This window comes from Myxine glutinosa, chromosome 11, assembly GCF_964187855.1.
Source record: "Myxine glutinosa chromosome 11, kmMyxGlut1.1, whole genome shotgun sequence".
NCBI classification, from domain to species: Eukaryota; Metazoa; Chordata; class Myxini; order Myxiniformes; family Myxinidae; genus Myxine; species Myxine glutinosa.
Genome location: NC_136271.1, coordinates 82,391,593 through 82,415,205, shown reverse-complemented (window position 1 = coordinate 82,415,205; position 23,613 = coordinate 82,391,593). Strand labels below are relative to the sequence as shown.

The 23,613-nt window shown below is 50.7% G+C and overlaps 1 protein-coding gene across 1 annotated transcript in view; it reads right to left on the bottom strand.

The window, feature by feature from the left end:
* The window catches only part of CSMD3 (CUB and Sushi multiple domains 3), a 1,283,181-nt gene extending 1,264,174 nt beyond the window's left edge, over positions 1 to 19,007 (bottom strand). Inside the window, 3 exon segments of the mRNA XM_068130918.2 lie at positions 392 to 545; positions 1,903 to 1,961; positions 18,852 to 19,007. Coding sequence (XP_067987019.2) covers positions 392 to 519 — 128 coding nt within the window. The 5' untranslated portion in view covers positions 520 to 545; positions 1,903 to 1,961; positions 18,852 to 19,007.
* Between the last annotated feature and the right edge of the window lie 4,606 nt (positions 19,008 to 23,613).

Below are 23,613 nucleotides of genomic sequence, written 5' to 3'. Positions count from 1 at the left end.
CACGGTGCTCTACCGGATCAGATATTTCACTCAAGTGCGCTGCAGCGGCATCTAAGCCCTCAACTCTCGTCGGAGCATCTGAACCGGCAGACCGGCGTGACCACTTTAATCGTGGTTCGTCAGGATTCGGACAGGGAACTGGCCCAGTCCAGCCGATTGTAACATTATTTCATGTTTCCACGACAGGTTTGACTGGTGACTGAATATCACCTTTCAAGGAGAGTATGGTCCATGATCTGGTACTTCCTGTTGTCACTGGACCAGACCTTAGTTTGTCAGACTTGATTATTCGTGAGGATTTTATGTAAACTCGTTTCAAATTTCCAAGCTATCTTGTCCCCTTGGATGAAGGCATTGTAAATATTGATGAAAAGTCACTCGTGTTCTTTACCAGTGCTTGCAGGGCTTCTTTTTCCGGTGTCTCTTCTTCCTGAACCAACGCCATGGTCCAAATGAAATTACCCATATTAATAATAATAGGGCAGATGTGACGAATGCGACATCGCGAACCTTGGGCATCACACTCCTTCCTCGACAGCACGATTCTGGAAAATCCATGGAAAATAGACAAGGGAAGAATGAATGAATGAATGAATGAATGATCGTTTTAAGGCCATTTTCCCCGCTAGAGCAGGGGTTAGCCTTGCGGGCCCCATGACAATCATGGTTCCCTGTTTGAGGCAATGTTTTTATGGCCGGATGCCCTTCCTGACGCCAACCCTTAGTCGCCTCTTACGATGCGCAGGGATACGGTGTACCTATTCTAAAATATGTGTATCTAAAATATACACATATCTAAAATATCTATCTATAATATCTATATCTATAAATATAATATCTATAAATATCTATCGGTGTATCTAAAATAGACAAGGGAAGGGACAAGACAAATGTTTATTTCATTTGAAATTCAACGAAACAATATTTTTACAATTATTTTACAAAATCCCTTTTAAAGACTACTCTTGGAATCTTTGATTTCTCCAAAAAGTGCTGTTAGATAAGATAGCCAATGTGAGAGGATTGGCCAATCAGTGGTACCTGATGAGATACGTGTGTAAGTATGGACCTGCCTCGGTGAATATGGGGTTGAGGTATCGAATAAACGAATGAACTGTGTTATGATATGAGAGGAAATTCCAAGGGAATGGAGGGAAAGCATTCCAGTTCCCATATTTAATCGCCCAGTTGAAGATAATAGAATATATTTTGAGAAAATGTACCAAACGCATCATGATGGGGATGTGCTGCAGAGATATGAAAATCAAGGACAATATGATGAACACATTCTCTGTTAAACAGGATCGGTTAAACAAACCGGATACGACTACGGCGGCCACAACGTGGGTCTTTGTTCCTCCAAATCTTTTACACCAATGAGGACAGGATTATAAAAACGTTCAGTTTGATAAGTTGGGACACAACAGACATGTACCGGGTATGTGTTCCTTTCATTTATGTCATTTATGATGAAGCTTGTTATAAAGGTTCTTGCAGAGTGAGTAATGGTGCACGGTCTTATTCGTTTATGTATCTTTGGGACAAGTTTGAGAAACTGAGCTCAAAAATATGGAGGAACTTCCGGTCGATGAGAGTGCATTGCTGATGAGGCCACGCGGCCGCCATATTGGAAGTCCCTACCAACTGAAAGTTCCAGAGCTGAACAACGTGAAAAAAACAAAAAACATTTGCAGTTTAAAAAATAAACTTTACTTTATATTTTTGTGGGGCTTTTTCATGTTGTGGGGAGTACCAATATGACGCGGGTGACCCTAATTCTTTAAACCAGTGATAGTTATATTTAGAACAGTGGTTTGAACCTTCATTTTGTGTGCAAGTGCATATGTAATCAATAGATACCCTTGAATAGATCCCCACGACACCATCATGTTTTCCCATTACCTCCGCCAACGAGGGTGGATGGAAGAAGCTTGGCAAGCGATCAGGGGTTGTGTGGAAAGCTGTAAGCAAACACGCTCACTCATGTTAGCAAAATGGCCAAAGTGATGGGATTCAAAACGATTGGTGGATATTTCTTCAATTACATTGTCACAGCGGACGATATTGAAACGTGCAGTTCATACTCATACTTGAATTGTTATTTTTACTTTTCATCCTAATTCTACAAAATCAATGTCCATCAGTTTCACGCTGTCCTTTTTCCGACATAAAAGGCTTTCTTCAATTTCCTCATCAAATCATTCCATTTGAAAAAAAAATTCAATCTCTTACAAATCTTCCTTTCTACATTCTCGAAACTCACCTTAATTCCACCCTTCCTCCAACGTTTTCAAACGTATCTTTAACTTCAAAACCACAATAAACCCAGTTTGTAATAAATGTTCGTTTTTCATTAATCATCCAACACTTTCTAAACACCCCCTCCCCTCATAAACTCCACCCTACACTTCAAAACTCTCCCCCGCCCTCCCCTCCTAAACTCCCCCTTTCCCTCCCCTCCAAATCTCCCCCCTCACACCTACCCTTCTCATCTCCCCTCTACCCTTCAAATCTCCCCACTCACCCCTCCCCTTCAAAACTCTCCCCTCACCCCTCCCCTTCAAAACTCCCTCCTCACCCCTCCCCTTCAAAACTCCCCCTCACCCCTCCCCTTAAAATCTCCTCCCCCCTCCCCTTAAAATCTCCTCCCCCCCCCCCCCCCACTATCTTTCTCCAATTCTCCCCTCTCCCCCCTCCTCCCTCCTCCTCAAAGCTGACTCCTCCCCAGTTCCTCTAACCTTCCATCTCATACCTCCACCTCTTACAACCTTATACTTCGCTCTGATCCCCCCCCCCCCCCACCCTCTCAAACAATGCCTGACTGTGCCTCATCCCATCACCATCAAATCTTTTGTGCTACTCATCCTTCCCTTTCACCGAGCTCTTCTGCAATCTCTGACACACTATCAACAGCCCTACCTATCTCCCCATATCACCCCTCATCTTACCCTACCCCTCCCCTCCCCTGACCTGTACCCGATACTACCCCTCCCTTCTCCTTAACGGTATGGACCTTAAACATCCGGGGCCTTCACTCAAACCTGATTGATCTCTCCACACAGGTTGCTTCTGACAAACCAGACCTAATCTGCTGAACAGAAACTATCCTCCTTCAAGATGTCTCTGATTCCTACATATCTCTTCCTGGTTACTCCCTCCTCCAAGCGGCTTGCGCCACTGTATGATATACCTGAGCCTCGTCCAAGTGGTGGGGTTGCTATCTTTATCAAAAACTCTCTTCCTCACTCTCCTTGCACTGCCCTCTCTCCACCCTACCCCCAGGAGTACCTCTGGCTATGGCTTCCTCTCTGCTCCCACCTTTTGTTCATATGTGTCTAGTACCATCCTCCAAACAGTGATGACACCATTGATATCTCGCTGTCTGACAACATGGACCAACTTCTATCCACTCATCCCAACTCTCACTTCCTCATATGTGGCGACTTCAACTGCCATCATGCCAGCTGGCTGGGTGTGGGTACCTCTCTCACCAACAACGGCACCTCAACAAAGGACTTCTGCGACTAACTGGGACTGACACAATCTGTCAATTTCCCAACTTAGATCTCAGTCAATGGTGCATCTGCTCTTCTAGATTTGGTTACGACTAAATTCCCTGCAAATGTCAGCTGCTCTTCTTCTGCTCCAATCGCATCATCTGATCATTTGCTTGTAGAAGTGGACATCTCTCTGGCCGTCCTCAGAGAGCCTCCTCAGCATCGAAAAGTCTGGCATTTCACTCAGGCCAACTGGCACGGTCTGCAAGCAGCCATCAACCATCTGTACTGGTCTCGCATCTCTACTGCCTCTGACATCAACTCTTCCTGGGAATTCTTCCCAAGTAAACTGCTCTCTCTCATGCACACAATAATCCCATATCGTCTTCAGTTATCCTAACCTTCTTCCCCCCACCCCCCCCCCCCCCCCCCCAATGGTACAATGAGTCTTGTGGTGAGGCAGTTGCCATGAAACAACTTGCCTTCGCCTCATAGAAAACAAATCCAACTGAAGGAAATCTCATTTCCTTTCACAAAGCTCGAAACAAGTGTTTGTCTACCCTCAGGAGAGCCAGGAAACACGATCGCTCTACTCTCAAGACTGAACTCTCAAACCTGTCTCCCTCATCCAAATCCTGTTGGTGTCTGCTAAAATCTGTTTCGGGTGTTTGTTCCCCCTCCATCCCCACCCTTACCTCAAATGGCTACACAGCTGACACTGCACGTGAAAAAGCTGAATGCCTAAACTCTGTATTTGCCTCAAAATATTGTGTCCCAACCCCATCTCTCCCTGTACCCAACTTACCCAGTCGTACCCAACTGCTCCTGGACTATGTGTCCTTCTCTCCCGACAAGGTGGAGAAGTTTCTGTCAAACCTCGACTCTGATTCTGCAACTGGACCAGACGGCATCAGCCCACGGGTCCTAAAATCCTTCTCTGCCACTCTTTCACACACTCTCTCTATTCTCTTTACCCTCTCTTTTGTTCAAGGTCATCTGCCATCTGCTTGGAAATCAGCCAACATTACCACTTTACCCAAAGAGGTGCAAAAACAGAGCCTTGCAATGCCAGACCAATCAGCCTGCTCCCAATCTCATCAACGTCATGGAATCCATCATCTCTTCTGACATTAAATCCTTCCTCTTATCCAATGGCTTGATTTCTGATCATCAATTAGGATCCCGACCAGGTAACTCAACTCTGGACATGCTGCTTCTGCTGTCTCAACAATGGATGGAGGACCTCAATGCCAAACGGGCAATCAGAGCTGTCTCCCTCGACATATCTCGTGCCTTCGATACGGTCTGGCACCCCGTCCTGCTAACCAAACTCGACTCGTATGGTATCCATGGAAACCTGCATGTATGGCTTGCAGACTTCCTCTCTGGTTGCAGTCAACGTGTGGCCCTGAATGGAATTATCTCATCTCCCATTCCTGTCCAGGCTGGAGTTCCTCAAGGCAGTGTTCTGGGCCTTGTGCTATTTCTGGTCTTCATCAATGATCTCTCTGACTCTCTTGAAAATGCTATCTATATCTTTGCTGATGAATCCACTCTGCCGCTCCATATCTCAACCCTCGGCAGGCAGCAGCCTCTTCACTTTCTGTAGACCTGGATAAAATCACAAACTGGTCAAACAAGTGGAAGAAGTCTTTCAATCCTGACAAATCTCACACTCTTACTATGTCTCTCCGAAAAGACCGACTGGACAACTCTCCCATCTACTTTCTCAATAATCCTCTCCAAGAAGTTCTGTCACTCAAGCTTTTGGGTCTCACTATCTGCCATGATGTTTCCTAGGAAAACCACATTTCCAAGCTGGCCTCCAAAGCCAGTCGCCGACTGGGTGGGCATCCTCCTTCGTGCAAAGTCCTTTCTGGGCACTTCTGAGCTCCTCACCACACACAAAGCTTTCATCCGCAGCTCATTGGAATACTGCTCTCCCCTCTGGGCTGGCTCTCCTGCCTCACACCTTGCTCGGCTTCACGCGGTTGAAACCAAAGCATTCAGAATAATTAGTATCTCCCGCGATGAAGCTGATTCTGATGGCCTATCACTCGCTCACCACAGGCAGGTTGGTGGTCTTTCTGTCTTCTCTCGACTACCCTCCAGCCGAGCTCCCTCAGCTCTGTCTGTGCTCATTGCTACCCCTGCTCTGTCAAACATTCCTGCAGGACGCACGAGATCTGGCAGCAACCCTCTCGTGGTGAAACTGCCAAAATCAAGACTCAGATAACTAACCTTCACTCTTTTCTCCCACCTCTGGAACAATCTCCCACACTCTTCAATCCATCTCCTCCCTCCAGATCTTCAAAACAGCTGTTCACCACGATCTCTTATCTTGCCCTCCTATCCTCTTATCGCCTCTTAACTTGCCCCCATCCAAAACCTTGATCTTTTCTACCCCCGTTAAAACACCCCAAATCCGCCTCTTTCAATCTCTAACTTCTTTCCTGTAATTCCTAATAGTGTTCATTTGCTTTATACCATGCCCCCTCTGTCCTCCCCCAGCCCTCTCCCTTCCACAGATCTACCGACGTCCCTGTTCTCTACTGTTGTTGTGCTTGTGTGCTTTCCTCTCTCTCCCCCTCTTGTCTCCCGCTCCCTTAATTGTATGTTTTATGTGTCTGTGCACGTTTTCATGGTTAATGTCTTAGCTCTTACACGAGCCTCGATTCTGTATACAAAAAAAAAAAGTCCATATCAACTGTGGTGAGGAAGGTAAGATGGACACACTAGATTACGTTGATGGATAAGAATGTAAAATGTGTAACAAAATGCCCACTTTTTTATCTTTCTTCATTTTTCTTGGGCAAACCACACTTCTAAGTTGCCTCTAAATCCAGCCGCAAACTGGGCATCCTCCGTTGTGCAGAGTTCTTCTTGGCACACCTGAACTTATCCACGTACAAGGCCTTCATCCACAGCTTGATGGAGTACTACTCTCCCTCTGGGATCTCACCCCTGCCTCAAAGCTTTCTCAGCTTGATGCCGTGGAGACCAAGGCCTTCAAAATCATTGGAATCTCCAGCGATGAAGCTTATTATATGGGCCTATCACTTTGCCATCACAGACACGTTGGTAGTCTCTCTGTCTTCTGCCGTCTCTATTCTAGTCTTGCACCCTCTGCCCTTTCCGTACTTTGTTCCCCACAGGTCTCCATAGGGCAAACACAGTCGACCAACATCCCCCTTCTGGTGAAATTCCCAAAATCCAGACTGCTCAGCTTCACCCATTCGTTCATCTTCTTTCCCCACCAATGGAAGCATCTTCCACATTCTCTTCAATCATATTCTTCCATTGAGGTCTTCAAGACAGCTGTTCACCACCATCTTTGATAATCCCTCATCCAAAATCATGATCCTTTCTACCCTACAGAGACCACCTCTGCCACTCTACCTGAAGACCACCTCTCTCCAAATTCACAGTTTCTGTATCCAACTTGTCCACACCCTACGTCCTCACCTACCCCTCATTTTTACCACCCTCCCTTGTTTGTCCCTCGGCTCTACTGTTGGTGTCCCACCCCCCCCCCTCTTTTTCTGCTCTTCCTTTTCGCCCTCCCTAAAATGTACCAGGGCTGTGTTAAGGGTCGCAAAGTTCTGGGAATGTGGCAATTGACAATCTAGTGATTTTCCATCTAGATGGAAGACCCTAACCCAAGATGGAAGACCCTAACCCTAATCACCCTCTTTTGGTCAATATCAAGACCCTAACCCAAGATTATCTCAGAGTACTCTTAGACCCCAAGGACCTCGGAGTACTCTTAGCCACAAGCTTATCTCGGGGTACTCTTAGCCACAAGCTTATCTCGGAGTACTCTTAGACACAAGCAAATGTTGGAGTACTCTTAGACCCAAGGAATTCGGAGTACTCTTAGACCCAAACTTATCTCAGAATATCCTTAGACCCAAGGATCTCGGAGTAGTATTTGACCTAACCTTATCTCGGAGTACTCTTAGACCCAAGGACCTCGGAGTACTCTTAGTACCCAAGTACCCAAGCTTATATTGGAGTACTCTTCGACCCAAGCTGATTTTTGCGTTAAACTATCGGTGTACTCTTTGACCCAAGCTTATCTCGGAGTACTCTTAGACCCAATGACCTCAGAGTACTCTTTGACCCAGGCTTATCCTTAAGTTACCATATAGCTGATGCCGTAATGAGAGCCAACTCCAAGCTCAACATCATTAGAAGAGCATTCGCATCACTAGAGAGGAAGGCCCTATTCTGCTGTTGACTCTCCAACTCCAGCTCTTCCATAATGATTTTCAGTTCTCCAGTAATGTTTTTTTTTTAGATTAAAAATTAAAAATTTTTGTGAATTGTAGGTTGTTTCATCTTTCTCCAATGAAAATGTACTCATTATTCCCAAATTATCTATTTGAATACCCTTATAGGCATACCCTTGAACAATTTTGGTGAGAGTGTGTCCTTGGTGATGCCTCTTTCGATCTTGATCTTGCCACTACTTTGATGCATTTTCAAGGTGGCTGTTCCACCATTATATACTTTGCTTAATATATTAATGTATCTAGAGATGACATTTAGGTGATGTAGAGCTTGGATGACAGCATTTGTTTCTGCACTGTTGAAGGTTTTTTTCATAATCAATGAAAGTGAGATACAAAGGAAGGTTATGTTCTCTTGATTTTTCAAGAAGCTGATTTATTGCATGAAGATAATGCATTGTTGAGTATCCATTTATAAAACCTGCTTGCTCCCTTGATTGCTTAGTGTCCAGTTCAATCCTGAGTGTGTTATCTATACTTTTCACAATGTAGGAAGGAGCAGAACTCGAATGATGATGGTGTGGCTTTACCCGGACACAAGGAAAGTTCCATGCTTCAGCATGTTAGCCGGGAATGATTTGCAAATCAAATCATACGAAAATAAGGCAATTGTATGTACAGTCACGTGAAAAAGTAAGTACACCCCAAGGAAAGTTTTGACTTTTTCAACATATTTCAACATACAGCTATTTGATCTTCATTTAAACAATTGATAGATAAAGGTGATATAATATAGCAAATATCATGAAACATTTACATTTTGTAGTCCATTGTATAATTTAAATAAACATAAATGTAAATTTCGCAAGTGGAAAAAGTAAGTACACCCCTGTAGCGGCTACCGCTGGGTATACACAATCGCCTTGCACCTACCGAGGACGCGGAGCGATCACCATGCCGGGCTCGCCCAGGACGCCCGGGCATGCCCGCTCTCGACTTGCCTGGACTCGTCCGGGACGCCCGGGGCGCGCCCGGGCATGCCCGCTCTCGACTTGCCAGACCTCGTCCAGGACGCCCGGGCACGCCCCCTCTCGCCTTTCCCGGGCAAACGCTCCGGGATAATGTGTATATATATTGCTGCCCGATAAACGGGCTTTTCAGAGTACCCGAGTTGATTTGACACAATAAAGAAACTCGGACGAATTCCAGCTTTTTGTCGCGTCCATTCTTTCGATTTACGTTGGAGCATAACTCCTACATTGGCGACCCGACATGGACACGGCAGTTGCCCTCAAACTGCCTACCTTCTGGGAGGCTCACGTGGCGGTTTGGTTCGCCCAGGCAGACTCCCTGTTCGCCCTGCGAGGCATCACGGCCGACGACACCCGCTTACACCATGTGGTAGCAGCACTCGGCTCAGCCACCGCGGCCCGCACCCTGAGCCTCCTCGAGCGCCCGCCAGCCGCTGACAAATACGACGCGATTAAAAAGCTCCTCCTCGACGCTTTCGCCCTCTCATCAGCAGCACGCGCACGGCGCCTGCTCGACCTGCCCGAGCTCGGCGACACGCGCCCGTCCGAGCGAATGGACTACATGCTTTCGCTGCTCGGCGAGCACTCTCCGGCAATCCTGTTCCGGGAGCTGTTCCTCCGTCAGCTGCCTAGCCCGGTACGCCTCGCCCTGGCAAGCACGACGATCACGGATCCCCGCGCCCTCGCCAGGTAAGCCGACAAGATCTCCGCGGCAGGCCAACGCATTGGAGCAGCGACCTGGAGCCCACCGCCGTCCGAAGCAACGCCCATGGCGCCCGAGCACCCAGCACGGTCGACGACCGAACTGCCGACGCAATTGGCGGGCGCTACGCCGCGCCGACCACCTCCAGCACGACGACCGGAGCCTCCACCTGACCAGGCATGGTGTTATTATCATGCCAGGTTCGGACAGAAGGCCCGGACATGCCGACCCCCGTGCACCTTCGGCAAGCCGGGAAACGGCCGGGCCGGCGTTCATGACCAGCCATGAGCGCCGGCCACACAGGCAACTTACTTTTCATCACGGACAAAGTGTCCGGACGGCGCTTCCTGTGCGACACCGGCGCCCAACTGAGCGTCATACCCGCCTCCGATCAGGACAGGCAGTCCGCGGTTTGCGGCCCCTCCTTGGTTGCGGCCAACGGATCTGCCATCCGCACCTTCGGCCCGCGCAACGTCACCCTCTGCTTCGGCGGCCAACGCTTTAATTGGACTTTTGTAACCGCAAGCGTGCCCATGGCTCTGCTAGGCGCCGACTTCCTCTGCGCACACGGACTGCTGGTGGACGTCCAACGGCGTCGCCTCATCAACGCCGAGACCTTCAGCTCCCTGGCATGCACATTGAGCAGCTCCGCTCAGACCGAGCTGGCATGCGCCCTCCCGGCGGCGAACGAGTTTGCTCGCCTGCTCACGGAGTTCCTGGTCCTCACGCGGCCGACGTTTTCGGCCGTCGCAGTATGACATGGGATCGAGCACCACATACCCACCACGGGCCCGCCGGTCTACGCCAGAGCACGCCGCCTCGACCCAGCCAAGCTCGCCATGGCCAAAGCCGAGTTTGACGCTTTGGAACACCTTGGCATCGTGCGGCGCTCCGATAGCGCGTGGGCTTCGCCACTACACATCGTCCCAAAACCAGGGGGCGGCTGGCGCCCATGTGGCGACTACCGCCGCCTTAACGATGCTGCCACCCCCGTCAGGTATCCGATCCCACACCAGGGGGCGGCTGGCGCCCATGTGGCGACTACCGCCGCCTTAACGATGCTGCTACCCCCGTCAGGTATCCGATCCCGCACATCCAAGACTTCTCCGCCCGTTTGGCAGGACGGGTCATTTTTTCAAAGATCGATTTAATACGGGGATATCACCAGGTACCTGTCAGGGCGGCCGACGTCCCAAAAACGGCCGTCATCACGCCGTTCGGCTTATTCGAATTCCTGCGAATGCCGTTTGGCCTCAAGAACGCGGCTCAGGCGTTCCAGCGCTTGATGGACGGCGTGCTGCGCGACCTGCCGTTCCTCTTCGTTTACCTGGACGACATCCTCGTCGCCAGCACGTCCCGGGCCGAGCACCTCCTCCACCTCCGAACACTGTTCGGGCACCTCAGCGAGCACGGCCTCATCGTCAACCCAGCCAAATGCCACTTCGGCATGACGGCCGTTGATTTTTTGGGCCACCACATCACCAAGAACGGGGCCGTGCCGCTGCCAACCAAGGTCGAGGCCATCATCACGTTTCCGCATCCCCGCTCCATAAAGGCCCTGCAGGAATTCCTGGGAATGGTGAATTTCTATCACCGCTTCGTGCCCCGCGCTGCTCAACTCATGCGGCCCCTCTACGAAGCCCTCCGGGGCAAGCCGGCCAAGCACGACGCCGTCTGGTCCGCAGCAATGGACGCGGCCTTTAAAAGCTCAAAGCGGGCCCTCGCCGACGCAACACTGCTCGCTCACCCGGTGCTCAACGCTCCCATCGCCCTCACCACGGATGCCTCCGACTACGCGGTGGGCGCCGTACATGAGCAATGGGTGAACGGAGTTTGGCAGCCACTCGCTTTTTTCAGCCGGCAACTCCGGCCGAACGAGCTCAAATATAGCACGTTTGACCGTGAGCTCCTCGGCCTACACCTGGCCGTTCGCCATTTCCGCCACCTCCTGGAGGGCCGACCCTTCACGGCATTCGTCGACCACAAGCCGTTGGTTTACGCAATGGCCAAGGTCACGGAGCCGTGGTCGGCCCGCCAACAGCGCAACCTCTCCGCCGTGTCGGATTTTACCACGGACATCCGGCACGTCGCCGGCAAAGACAACGCCGTGGCCGACTGTCTTTCTCGGGCCAGCGCGAACGCGGTCCACCTAGGCGTGGACTTCGCGCTTATGGCGGCGGACCAAACCACCGACACCACGGTGCAAGCCCTCCGGGTGGCGGACACCGGCCTCCGCTTGGCCGACATCCACTTCGCGGACACTGTCCTGCTCTGCGACGTCTCCCAAGGCCAGCCTCGCCCCATCGTGCCCGTTACCTGGCAACGCCGCATCTTCGCCTCCCTCCACAGCCTTTCCCACCCGGGCCGGAAAGCTTCCCAGAAGCTGGTGTCGGCGCGATTCGTCTGGCACGGCCTTCGACGGGACGTCTGCGATTGGACCAGCACCTGCACAGCCTGCCAACAGGCCAAGGTCCACCGACACACCCAGGCCCCGCTGGCACCTTTCACCGTGCCCGAACGACGTTTCGACCACGTCAACGTGGACCTGGTGGGCCCCCTCCCCCCATCACGGGGTTTCACACACCTGCTCACCATGGTGGACAGGACCACCAGGTGGCCGGAGGCCGTTCCCCTCATCTCCACCACCACCGCCGATGTGGCGCAGGCTTTCATCGCCACCTGGGTCGCCCGCTTCGGCGCACCGGCGGACATCTCGTCGGACCGCGGACCGCAGTTCACCTCCGAGCTGTGGGGCGCGGTCGCCCGCAACCTGGGGGTCAAGCTCCACCATACTACGGCCTACCACCCCCAAGCCAACGGGTTGTGCGAGCGATTCCACCGCTCCATGAAGGCCGCGCTCATGGCCGGCCTTCAGGATGGCAGGTGGGTCGACCGGCTGCCGTGGGTCCTTTTGGGCCTCCGCACAGCCCCCAAGGAGGACCTCCGGGCGTCCACCGCTGAGCTTGTCTACGGCCAGGCGCTACGCGTCCCGGGCGAATTCGTGCCCGACGCTACCAGTCCCTGGTCCGCAGCTCACCAGCGCTCGGACCTCCAGGAGACCGCCCGACGGTTTGCCCCCGTGCCAACGTCCCACCACGGTGACCCCCAGTCCTACATCCCCCCAGCGCTTCGCACAGCGGAGTACGTTTTTGTGTGTCATGACGCACATCGGGGACCACTCCGGCCGCCATACGACGGGCCCTTCCGGGTCCTGCGACGGGACGACAAGTCGTTCGTCATCGACATCGGCGGCAGGTCGGACCGGATTGCGGTGGACCGCCTCAAGCCGGCGCACGTGGACATCGACCAACCTCCACGGTTGGCCCTTCCGCCACGGCGAGGCCGCCCCCCGTCCACGGTGCCCCCCACTCGACCGCCCACCACCACACCAGACCCCCCCCCCCCCCACGACCCGCCAGGGGTCGCTTCGGCCGGGTCATCAGGACCCCCCCTTAAATTGACCCTGCCGGTGCAAGTCGATTCTGGGGGGACGTGTGTAGCGGCTACCGCTGGGTATACACAATCGCCTTGCACCTACCGAGGACGCGGAGCGATCACCATGCCGGGCTCGCCCAGGACGCCCGGGCATGCCCGCTCTCGACTTGCCAGGCCTCGTCCGGGACGCCCGGGCGCGCCCGGGCATGCCTGCTCTCGCGTTACCAGGCCTCGTCCGGGCATGCCCGGGCACGCCTGCCCTCGACTTGCCAGGCCTCGTCCAGGATGCCCGGGCACGCCCCCTCTCGCCTTTCCCGGGCAAACGCTCCGGGATAATGTGTATTTATATTGCTGCCCGATAAACGGGCTTTTCAGAGTACCCGAGTTGATTTGACACAATAAAGAAACTCGGACGAATTCCAGCTTTTTGTCGCGTCCATTCTTTTGATTTACCTTGGAGCATAGCTCCTACACCCCCACATTTATCACTACTTCAAATACCTAAAATTAGAATCAGGTGCACCAGCTCAGATGCAAATGATTAGAACATCATTAGAGAGGATCTTGGAGGAACCTGTCGTATTTAAACCTCAGACATTTAGTTTGGTTTGCTCTTTGTTGTTGAAGTGTGCGGCGTCACCATGCCTAGATCAAAAGAGCTGTCTGAGGCCTTCAGGAAGAAGGTTATAGATGCCTACGAGTCTGGGAAGGGATTTAAAAGGATCTCCAAACAATTTGAAATCAATCATTCGACTGTCCGGAAGATCATCTACAAGTGGAGAAGATTCCAAATAACCTGATACCAACTGTAAAGCATGGTGGTGGAAATACTGTATTTAGTGTATTATGGTTGGGGGCAGCTTTGCTGCATCAGAGCCTGGGCAGCTCACCATCATAGAATCCACTATGAATTCTTCATTGTACCAGAGGGTGCTTGTGGATAATGTGAGGCCATCTGTCGGATAGTTGAAGCTCAACCGAAGGTGGACCTTGCAACATGACAATGACCCTAAACATACCAGTAAATCCACCAAGGAATGGCTGAAAAGAAAGAAATGGAGGGTTCTGGAATGACCAAGTCAAAGCCCGGATCTAAATCCCATCAAGATGTTGTGGAGGGGATTTGAAACGAGCTGTGCATGCAATAAACCCCTCAAACATCGCACAGCTGAAAGAATTCTGCATGGAGGAGTGGGCAAAAATTTCTCCCAGTCGAAATCATAGACTGGTAGACAGTTATAAGAAACGCCTACTTGAGGTTGTTTCTGCCAAAGGGGGCAATACCACCTATTAGAGCCAAGGGTGTACTTAGTTTTTCCACATGCGAAATTAGCATTTATGTTTATTTAAATTATGCAATGGACTACAAAATGTAAATATGAATATGAATATGAGAATGAATGAATGATCGTTTTAAGGCCATTTTCCCCGCTGGAGTGGGTGTTAGCCTTGCGGGCCCCATGACAATCATGGTTCCCTGTTAGAGGCAATGTTTTTATGGCCGGATGCCCTTCCTGACGCCAACCCTTGGTCGCCTCTAACGATGCGCAGGGATACGGTGCACCTTTTCTAAACCGGGGTACACACCAGGATCATTCATCCCAGCAAGCTGGTACTCAATTTGCCGACCTCGGAAGGATGACACGCTGAGTCAACCCCCCTGGCATTAATTCAGCGATCAACCGGGATTCGAACCCAGGATCCTAGGATCCCAAGCCGGCACCCTAACCGCTAAGCCAACACCAGGATTCGGACCTGAACAAAAATCTAATCGGCTTGTTTTTGTCACCTAACAAACTCATCCACCTAGTTTAGTCATAAGTCGTCCATAACTTTTTTTTAAATACCATGTTATATATCGTTTTTCATCCAATCCCTCAATGGTGAAGAATCACTTAGAAGTTAAATAATTTTCGTATCCGAATCCATATTCAGATATACACCAAAATTGAATCGATTGTTCGTTGTCAGACGCACAACCTGCCCACCAAGTTTTGTCCAAATCCGTCCACAACATTTAGAGATATCCTGCTATATGTCGGTTTTGGCCCCATCTCCCAACAGTGAGGAATCGCCTAAAAATTTTTACTAGCCGGATCCGAATCCAGATCTTCCACAAAATGTAATAATTTCGTCCGTGTCCCATACACTACCTCTCTGTGAAATTTCGTCTGAATCCGTCCACAACTTGTTGAGATATCTTGGTCACAGACCGACAGACAAACAAACAGACCGACAAGGGTGAAAACATAACCTCCATCCACCTTGGTGGCGGAGGTAAAAAGTGCAAGGGTGCCAATATTTTTGGCCACGACTATGTTTGGCTGTGAGCATGCTGGTTCCCTCCATCTTATCCCCCGCATTCTTATGTCTCCCTCCCATTATGACTCTGTCATCAGTTTCCAAAAAAGCCAGCATCGTCCATGACCATAAATAAAAGTCAGGGCCTCAGGCGTTGCGGTGTTCTGCTTAAAATCATACACATGTACTGTATTTACACATGGCCAGCTCTACGTCGCTGCAAGTCGAGTAGGTGATCCTCAAGATCTTTACGGACCAACCTGAGTCCCAGCCAGCAAAAGCCCCTCGAGTCGTTGCCTCCAGGCAGTAGCCGCCCCCTCCCCCACCCGCTAGATGACCCGCAATTCTATTATGAAATTATTACCTAATAAATCCATTCGAAAACTAGAACGCCACTCAGTAGAGTGCATACTCCCGCCGTGGGTCAAGTTAGAATAGTACGATTTCACAAAAGTGTTAGTTTGCTGTGTTCAGTGACAACACAAGACAAGACAACACAAGACAGACACTGCACAGATATATATTTAGAATATATAGAAGATAATGTTAAAAAAAAACAAGGCAATTTCACTTACATTTTCGGATTCAGCGTTCAATTCCATATAGGTGAGTGTATTTTGAGGCATGTGTGACTTCAAATATAATTGTAAGCCAAGAAAAACGTTCGTTTCATTCCTTAGGGATACAACATGCAAAACTGGCCCAAACGTCAAAACAAAACTCGCTCATTTTAAGTCGTACAAGCTAATGCGACCACTCATTCTTTTGGGAAGAATCCCGTGCACATGCTGGTCACACTTATAAATCACCTGTCTTTATAAGTTCATCAAATATTCAAATACTGACACCGCGATTGACATTCGCTGAGGTAAATGTTGATATCTCTTCTGAGTTAAAAAAAAAAAAAAAAAAAAAAAAAAAACCGTTTTAAAGCATGATACGTATCAAACGATACATTTTATGAAACGGGGAAACCTAATACACAATTTGGTGGTTTTAAAATGACAGAATATGTCTTTATTAGAAAGAAAAAAAATGAACATTGAAGACGACGCTGCTTAAAAACTACACCGCTCTAACGCATAACCACGAGTTTAAACTACATTTACAACAAATATGAAAACTATTTTCATATCACAATGTTAAATATAGAATATATAGAAGATAATGTTAAAAAAAAATGAGCCCTATCTTCCAATGGTAAACAATCCTTCAAAAAATTCCTGGATCCGGAATAATATCCTGAGCTTCACCAAAAACTAATCAATTATTCCTTATCCCAAGGGCAATCATCCCACCATCTTTCATCCAAATCCGTTCAGAACTTTTCCAGATATCTTGTGCGCGCACACACACACACACACACACACACACACACACACACACACACACACACACACACACACACACACACACACACACACTACTCTCTGGCGGGAGTAAAAAACCAAAAAACAGATTGAATGTTCTATTAATAAGTTGAGTATTTTCTGTAGAATTAGCTGGCGTTCCAATTTGGGAGGAGTGTTTGAGATCCCAGGAATCAGAGAGCACACAGAGACAAGGAGACCTGAGATTGTTTCCTGGCAAGGCCCATGCCGAACCAACGAACCCCCAGAATACTTAATCAAAATAATGAAGAGAAGGGAAGGGGGGGGAGTGGAAGAGTGATAATTTTTATTCATTTTGATCTTCCTCTTCGTTTGGTTCTGTATATTTATTTGCAATTCATCATCTAAAGAAAGCTGTGATGAATATCCCATTAACAATCGACCTATACACTACGTAATTTTATTTTTTCCCCATTTCTTTCATGTAAGGTTTTTTTAACAACAAACAACAACAACCGTTTTTATTTTACTACGTAAAGATTGGTATTCCCACCAGCGCAGCAAAGGGTCTTACATCCTAATATTTCTTAAAACAACGTGGAAGAAACCATTTTGCGCATGTCAATCACTGATCTTTTAATCTCAAGCCATAAACTTTTTTTTCTATACAATGTCGAGGCTCATGGAGGAGCTAAAAAAATCAGAATGTCCATCTCCCATAAGCACCTTAGCATAAACCATTAACGATAGCAGTCACGGATGGCCAAAAAACGAAAGGAAAGTCGTTTGATTTTTTTAGCTGTGATAATGAAATGTTTTGCACTTGTTTGGCCTGGTTTCTCGGGCCAAGTAATTAATCCTGAATTTGAGATTTGTCAGCTTATTAATTAAGCCTGATCCTCCTGATCCTCATCTTATTAATTAAGTCTAGAAGGCTCAACCAAGGCGGATCATGATCGTGTCACCATGACATGTCCGGCGCAGGATCCCACTCGAATTACACCGACAATGGTGGTATTTTTCCGGCGATAACAGGCTTAAACGTCTGTGGACTTACGCCATCAGCAACATATTGGATTGACCCCTAAAGGTCGTCGGTTGTCATGTATCCTTAGAGCTTGCTGCAAATGCACTATTCTCCCCGCATTTGGAGCCCCAAATGACGTTCTTATCGAATTGCTCGTTTATACTTCTACATAATATAATGGTGCATCGCAATTTATCAATTTTTTGCAGCTCTTGCTGCAAGTCTTGACTATTGATTGCAATTCATCAAAGTTGGGTGTAGGGTTTTTTTTTGCCCCCCAACAAGCGATTCTCCAAGGAGAATGTACCAGTAGCCCAACACATTCCGCAAAATACCCGACCATGTTGTACAATGAAACTTAGATGTAAAAAAAAAAGGGATGTAAAATTCCAGTATTAAAATTATATAATTTTGACTTTTTCTGAGGATGTGAATCCCAGCGCTGGACGGAATGCGAATGGCCGGAACCGGAGCGGCGAGCGGACGTTGCCCGTGAAAATATATAATCACACATCTTGGCACTCAGAGATTGCTCTCTACCTGAACAAGGTGTTACCTGAATTTTACCAGCCACAAGTTATACAGTCTGTCCCTGTGCCTGATGTTATAATCACAAAGCTTGGCATTCAGAGATCGAATTGCCAGCTCAGGGAGAGTGCCACAGACCTGTGATCACACCACAGATGAAGAGCTGCATGCCCCTCCATGTACAGACAAGTCGTTCGATCCATCTCCATGTACAGACAGACAAGTTATACAGTCTGACTATGTGCCTGATGTTTCCCCACGACTCTCCAACCTTTCTTCTCAACCCATGAAGCACAACTTTACTTTAATATGGACAATTCTGTTGTAAACATCAACGCTGAATGTTGCATATTTGAGCAGCACTCCTAGTTCGCAGGGCCTTCAGTTTTGACTCTGAGCATTCCGATCTACAAGCAGCTTTTGACTTTCTAATCTTGTATTTCTGTCACAGATGGCAGAAACAGCAGACGAGGAGACATTCAGATTCACTGTTTCCTGGACTTGATTCGGCCTGACATAACCATCAGTGAGCTTCAAATTATCTATCCAAGTCTAGCAATGTCCCACAAATCTGTTTTGCGCTGATGCTTTTGGACATGCTGTATAGTTCTGTACTGGGTGACAGCGTCACAAACTTGGCAGTGTCTCGCCATTTAATGAATTCCTCCTGGTATATATTGGTAGAGGATCAGGATAAAGCGTTGTGGTACCGTGTAGAAACTTGCAGGTGTGGCAAAGGAGTATAATATGCAGATAAAATGCTCACCTATCAGGTGTCTCGTCCGATGATTCAATCACTCAGTGAGAATGTTGGCCTTAGGAGAGTAGGTGAAGCCAGCTTTCCCATCCTCCTTTAGGTTGTGGACGGTAACGGTCCCACTGTATCTAACAAACAACAACGTATCTCACTGTGTGCCGGTACTGAAACCTGCCTGCTTGTGGTTGGTCGTTAGAATTGTTTATTTTATTTTTTTTGTTTTTCTCGTGACCTAAATTTTGTAGACAGGGGGGGCTGAAAGTTGATTTACCCCTCCCAAGTAAAACATTCGTTCTTAAACCATTTTAATACACAGGTTTTATTGTGCAGTACTGTACTTTAAATGATTAACCAGTCATTACCTCCGCCACTGGAGGTGGATGGAGGTTTATGTTTTCGCCCCATCTGTCTGTTTGTCTGTCTGGCAGACAGTCTGGCAGACTTGAGTACCAGTTCACTGGTAATTCCCTGTGTGTCGTAAAAAGGCGACAAACAGGGTTGGCGGCAGGAAGGGCATCCGGCCGTAAAACATCGCTTCAAAAAGGGGACCAAAAAACAACAACAACCACGTTCCCCGAAAAAGGCCAACCCCCGCTTTGCGGGGGAAAATGGCCTCTAAACGGTGGGGGTTTTTTTTGGTCTGTTTGTGAACAAGATAGCTCAAAAAGTTGTGGACAGATTCGGACGGAAATTGGTGGAGAGGTTGGGTGTGTGACGAGGATGAATCAGTTAGGTTTTGGTGAAGATTTGAAACCAGATCCGAAACACAGAATTTTAAAGTGATTCTTCACGATTGAGTGATAGGACCAAAAACGATATACACAATCTTACGATAACTCACCAAATGTCTGTCTGTCTCTGTTCCCAGGTACCGCAAAAACGGCTGAACCGATCGCAACGATATTTTGGGTGGGTAATCCTGGGACCCGATGGAGTAAAATAGGCTGTATTGTTTTTCCAATTTTTCCAATTTCCATTTTTTCAGTTTTTCCAAACACGATGGAATAATATTTACTGATATGAACAGTGATGTGGCTGTTGTTGAAATTCTACAAATACTGTTTAGATTTTGATGATTTGCATGTCATATGATTCAACGGATGTTTATATAAATCGTTTAAAATTAAAAAAAGCCTTCAATTTCTGATATTTTGCCTTTTCATTTGGGCCTCCCAATTGAAGCCCTGCCCGTATGGGGGGGGGGGGGGGGAGGGTACCGTTGCTAGTATTTCGAATGACGACTTATGATAAGATTTGGTGGATGGGTCGTGTAAGTGACAAGAAGAAGCCGATTATATTTTGGTTCATATCAGATCCAGATCCGACCCACGTGGCCGTGCCGTGGACACAGTGACATGCCGCTTACAACTCAATATCTTACAAACACACTATCAGCCATTCCTTATCAACTGTTTCATTGGAGTGCTTGCTTGAGTGCTTAAGCCAACTGGCAAGCGCACTAGAAGCTGCTTGGTAATGGCTGCCTTCTCCTCTGAGCTCCCAAGGATAATCACTATGAAACTTTATGGGCAGGGGAAGGGGTGGGATTGGAGGAGGGGAAGGGAGGGAAAGGGGTGGGATGGGAGGATGGGGTGGGATGGGAGGATGGGGAGGGAGGGGAAGGGGTGGGATGGGAAGAGACAAGGAAGGAGACAGGGGAAGGGGTGGGAGGAGGCAGGGGAAGGGGTGGGATTGGAGGAGGGGGAGGGAGGGGAAGGGGTGTGATGGGAGGATGGGGAGGGAGTGGAAGGGCGGGATGGGAAGAGACAAGGGAGGAGGCAGGGGAAGGGGAAGGGGTGGGTTGGCAAGAGGCAGAGGAAGAGGTGGGAGGCAGGGGAGGGTTGGGATGGGAAGAGGCAGAGGAAGAGGTGGGAGGAGGCAGCAGAAGGGGTGGAAGTAAGCAGGGGGAGGGTGGGATGGGAGGACGGGGAGGGAGGGGAAAGGGTCAGGTGAGAGTCCAGAGGTGAGTTGGGAGGCTGGAGGGAGGCAGTGTGATAGGAGGCAGGAGGGGAAAGGGTGGGATTGGAGTCTAGAGGGGGAGCTGGGGTGGAGGAGGAGGGCAGAGGGAGGAAATGGAATGTGAGGAGGTGGAAGAAAGGAGGGGAAAGGGTGAGGTGGGAGTCCAGTCCAGAGGGAGGGGGTGGGAGGAGGGAGGGGAAGGGGTGGGAGGAGGGAGGAAAAGGTAGGGGGTGTGAGTCCAGAGGGAGGGGTGGGGTGGGAGGAGGGACCCGGCGTTGCCCAGCAATGCCTGGTACCATTGCTAGTACTGTATAGATTAGTAGACAACAGACAGACACATATGATGCATGGGATTTCAACCAAGATTCTTCCATTCCTGACCTGGGAATTAATGGGTTCAGACGAGAATGCTGCAGGCCAACCTGCCGTACTAACTTCGAGCACAAATATAAACAGATTATTGCATGGAAGATGAAAGAGACTCATGGTGACAAGATATCGAAACATGTAGTTTGAGGAGGGCCATTCCATCTCTGTTCTTTGACATTCCTGCAAGTCCAATAAGCCAATAACTTGGCCATTTGTGCTTCTGACTTTAATGGAATGCTTGGCATGTATAGTACTGAAGGAGCTGCGCTCCAACGCGAGTCGAAAGAATTGACGCGACCAAAGACGGAATTCGTCCGAGTTGCTTTATTGAAACAAAACAGCTCAGGTATTCTGACCAAAGCCCGTTTATCGGGCAGCAATATATATACACATTTATGTCGGGAAGTTTGCCCGGCAAAAGCTATACCGGGCATGCCCGGGTGTCAAGGGCGAGCCTTGGAAAGGCGAGTCTGGACCTGCCCGGGCGTGTTTGGCTGCGGCCTGGCAAGTTGAGGCTGGGCGTGCCCGGGCGCTCTGGACGAGCACTGGAAAGGCGAGAGCGGGCATGCCCGGACGCACTGGGCGAGCCCTGGAAAGGCGATAGCGGGCATGCCCGGACGCTCTGGGCGAGCCCTGGAAAGGCGATAGCGGGCATGCCCGGACGCTCTGGGCGAGCCCTGGAAAGGCGATAGCGGGCATGCCCGGACGCTCTGGGCGAGCCCTGGAAAGGCGATAGCGGGCATGCCCGGATGCTCTGGGCGAGCCCTGGAAAGGCGATAGCGGGCATGCCCGGACGCTCTGGGCGAGCCCTGGAAAGGCGAGAGCGGGCATGCCCGGGAAAGACGAGACCGGGCGTGCCCGGGAACAGTGAGTCCGGGCATGCCCGGGAGAGGCGCGTCTGGCCGTGTTCTGGCCGGTGCAAGGCGATTGTGTGCATCCAGCGGTAACCGCTACACACGCCCCTCCAGAATCGACCTGCACCGGCAGGGTCAATTTAAGGGGGGTCCGGATGACCCGGCCGAAGCGACCCCTGGAGGGTCGTGGGGAGGGGTCCGACGTGGTGGTGGGTGGTCGAGCGGGGGGAACTGTGGACGGGGGGCGGCCTCGCCACGGAGGAAGGGCCAACCGTGGTGGTCGGTCGACGTCCATGTGCGCCGGTTTGAGGCGGTCCACAGAGATCCGGTCCGACCGGCCGCCAACGTCGAGGACAAAGGACTTGTCGCCCCGTCGCAGGACCCGGAAGGGCCGATCGTACGGCGGCCGGAGTGGCCCCCGGTGCGCGTCATGACGCACAAAGACGTACTCCGCTGTGCGAAGCGCCGGGGGGACGTAGGACTGGGGGCCACCGTGGCGGGACGTTGGCACGGGGGCAAATCGGTGGGCGGCCTCCTGGAGGTCCGAGCGCTGGTGTGCGGCGGACCAGGGACTGGTAGCGTCGGGCACGAACTCGCCCGGGAAGCGGAGCGGCTGGCCGTAGACGAGCTCGGCGGCGGACGCCCGGAGGTCCTCCTTGTGGGCCGTGCGGAGGCCCAAAAGGACCCACGGCAGCCGGTCGGTCCAACCGTCGTCCTGAAGGCCGGCCATGAGTGCGGCCTTCATGGAGCGGTGAAACCGCTCGCACAACCCGTTGGCTTGGGGGTGGTAGGCCGTGGTGCGGTGCAGCGTGATCCCCAACGAGCGGGCGACCGAGCGCCAAAGTTCGGACGTGAACTGTGGGCCGCGGTCGGACGAGATGTCCGCCGGTGCGCCGAAGCGCGCGACCCAGGTGGCGATGAACGCCTGCGCCACGTCGGCGGTGGTGGTGGAGGTGAGGGGCACGGCCTCCTGCCACCTGGTGGTCCTGTCCACCATGGTGAGCAGGTGGGTGAACCCCCGCGATGGGGGCAGGGGACCCACCAGGTCCACGTGGACGTGGTCGAAACGCCGTGCAGGCACGGTGAAAGGTGCCAGCGGGGCCTGGGTGTGGCGGTGGACCTTGGCCCACTGGCAGGCCGTGCAGGCGTTGGCCCAGTCGCGGACGTTCCGTTGAAGACCGTGCCAGACGAAACACGCCGACACCAGCTTCTGAGAAGCTTTCCGACCCGGGTGAGAAAGGCCGTGGATGGAGGCGAAGATGCGGCGCTGCCAGGAAACGGGCACGATGGGGCGAGGCTGGCCCTGGGAGAAGTCGCAGAGCAGGACGGTGCCCGCGAAGGGGATGTCGGCCAGGCGGAGGCCCGTGTCCGCCGCCCGGAGGGCCTGCACCGAGGTGTCGGTGGTCTGGTCGGCCGCCATGAGCACGAAGTCCACGCCGAGGTGGACCGCGTTCGCGCTGGCCAGAGAAAGACAGTCGGCCACAGCGTTGTCTTTGCCGGCGACGTGCCGGATGTCCGTGGTGAATTCCGACACGGCGGAGAGGTGGCGCTGCTGGCGGGCCGACCACGGCTCCGTGACTTTGGCCATT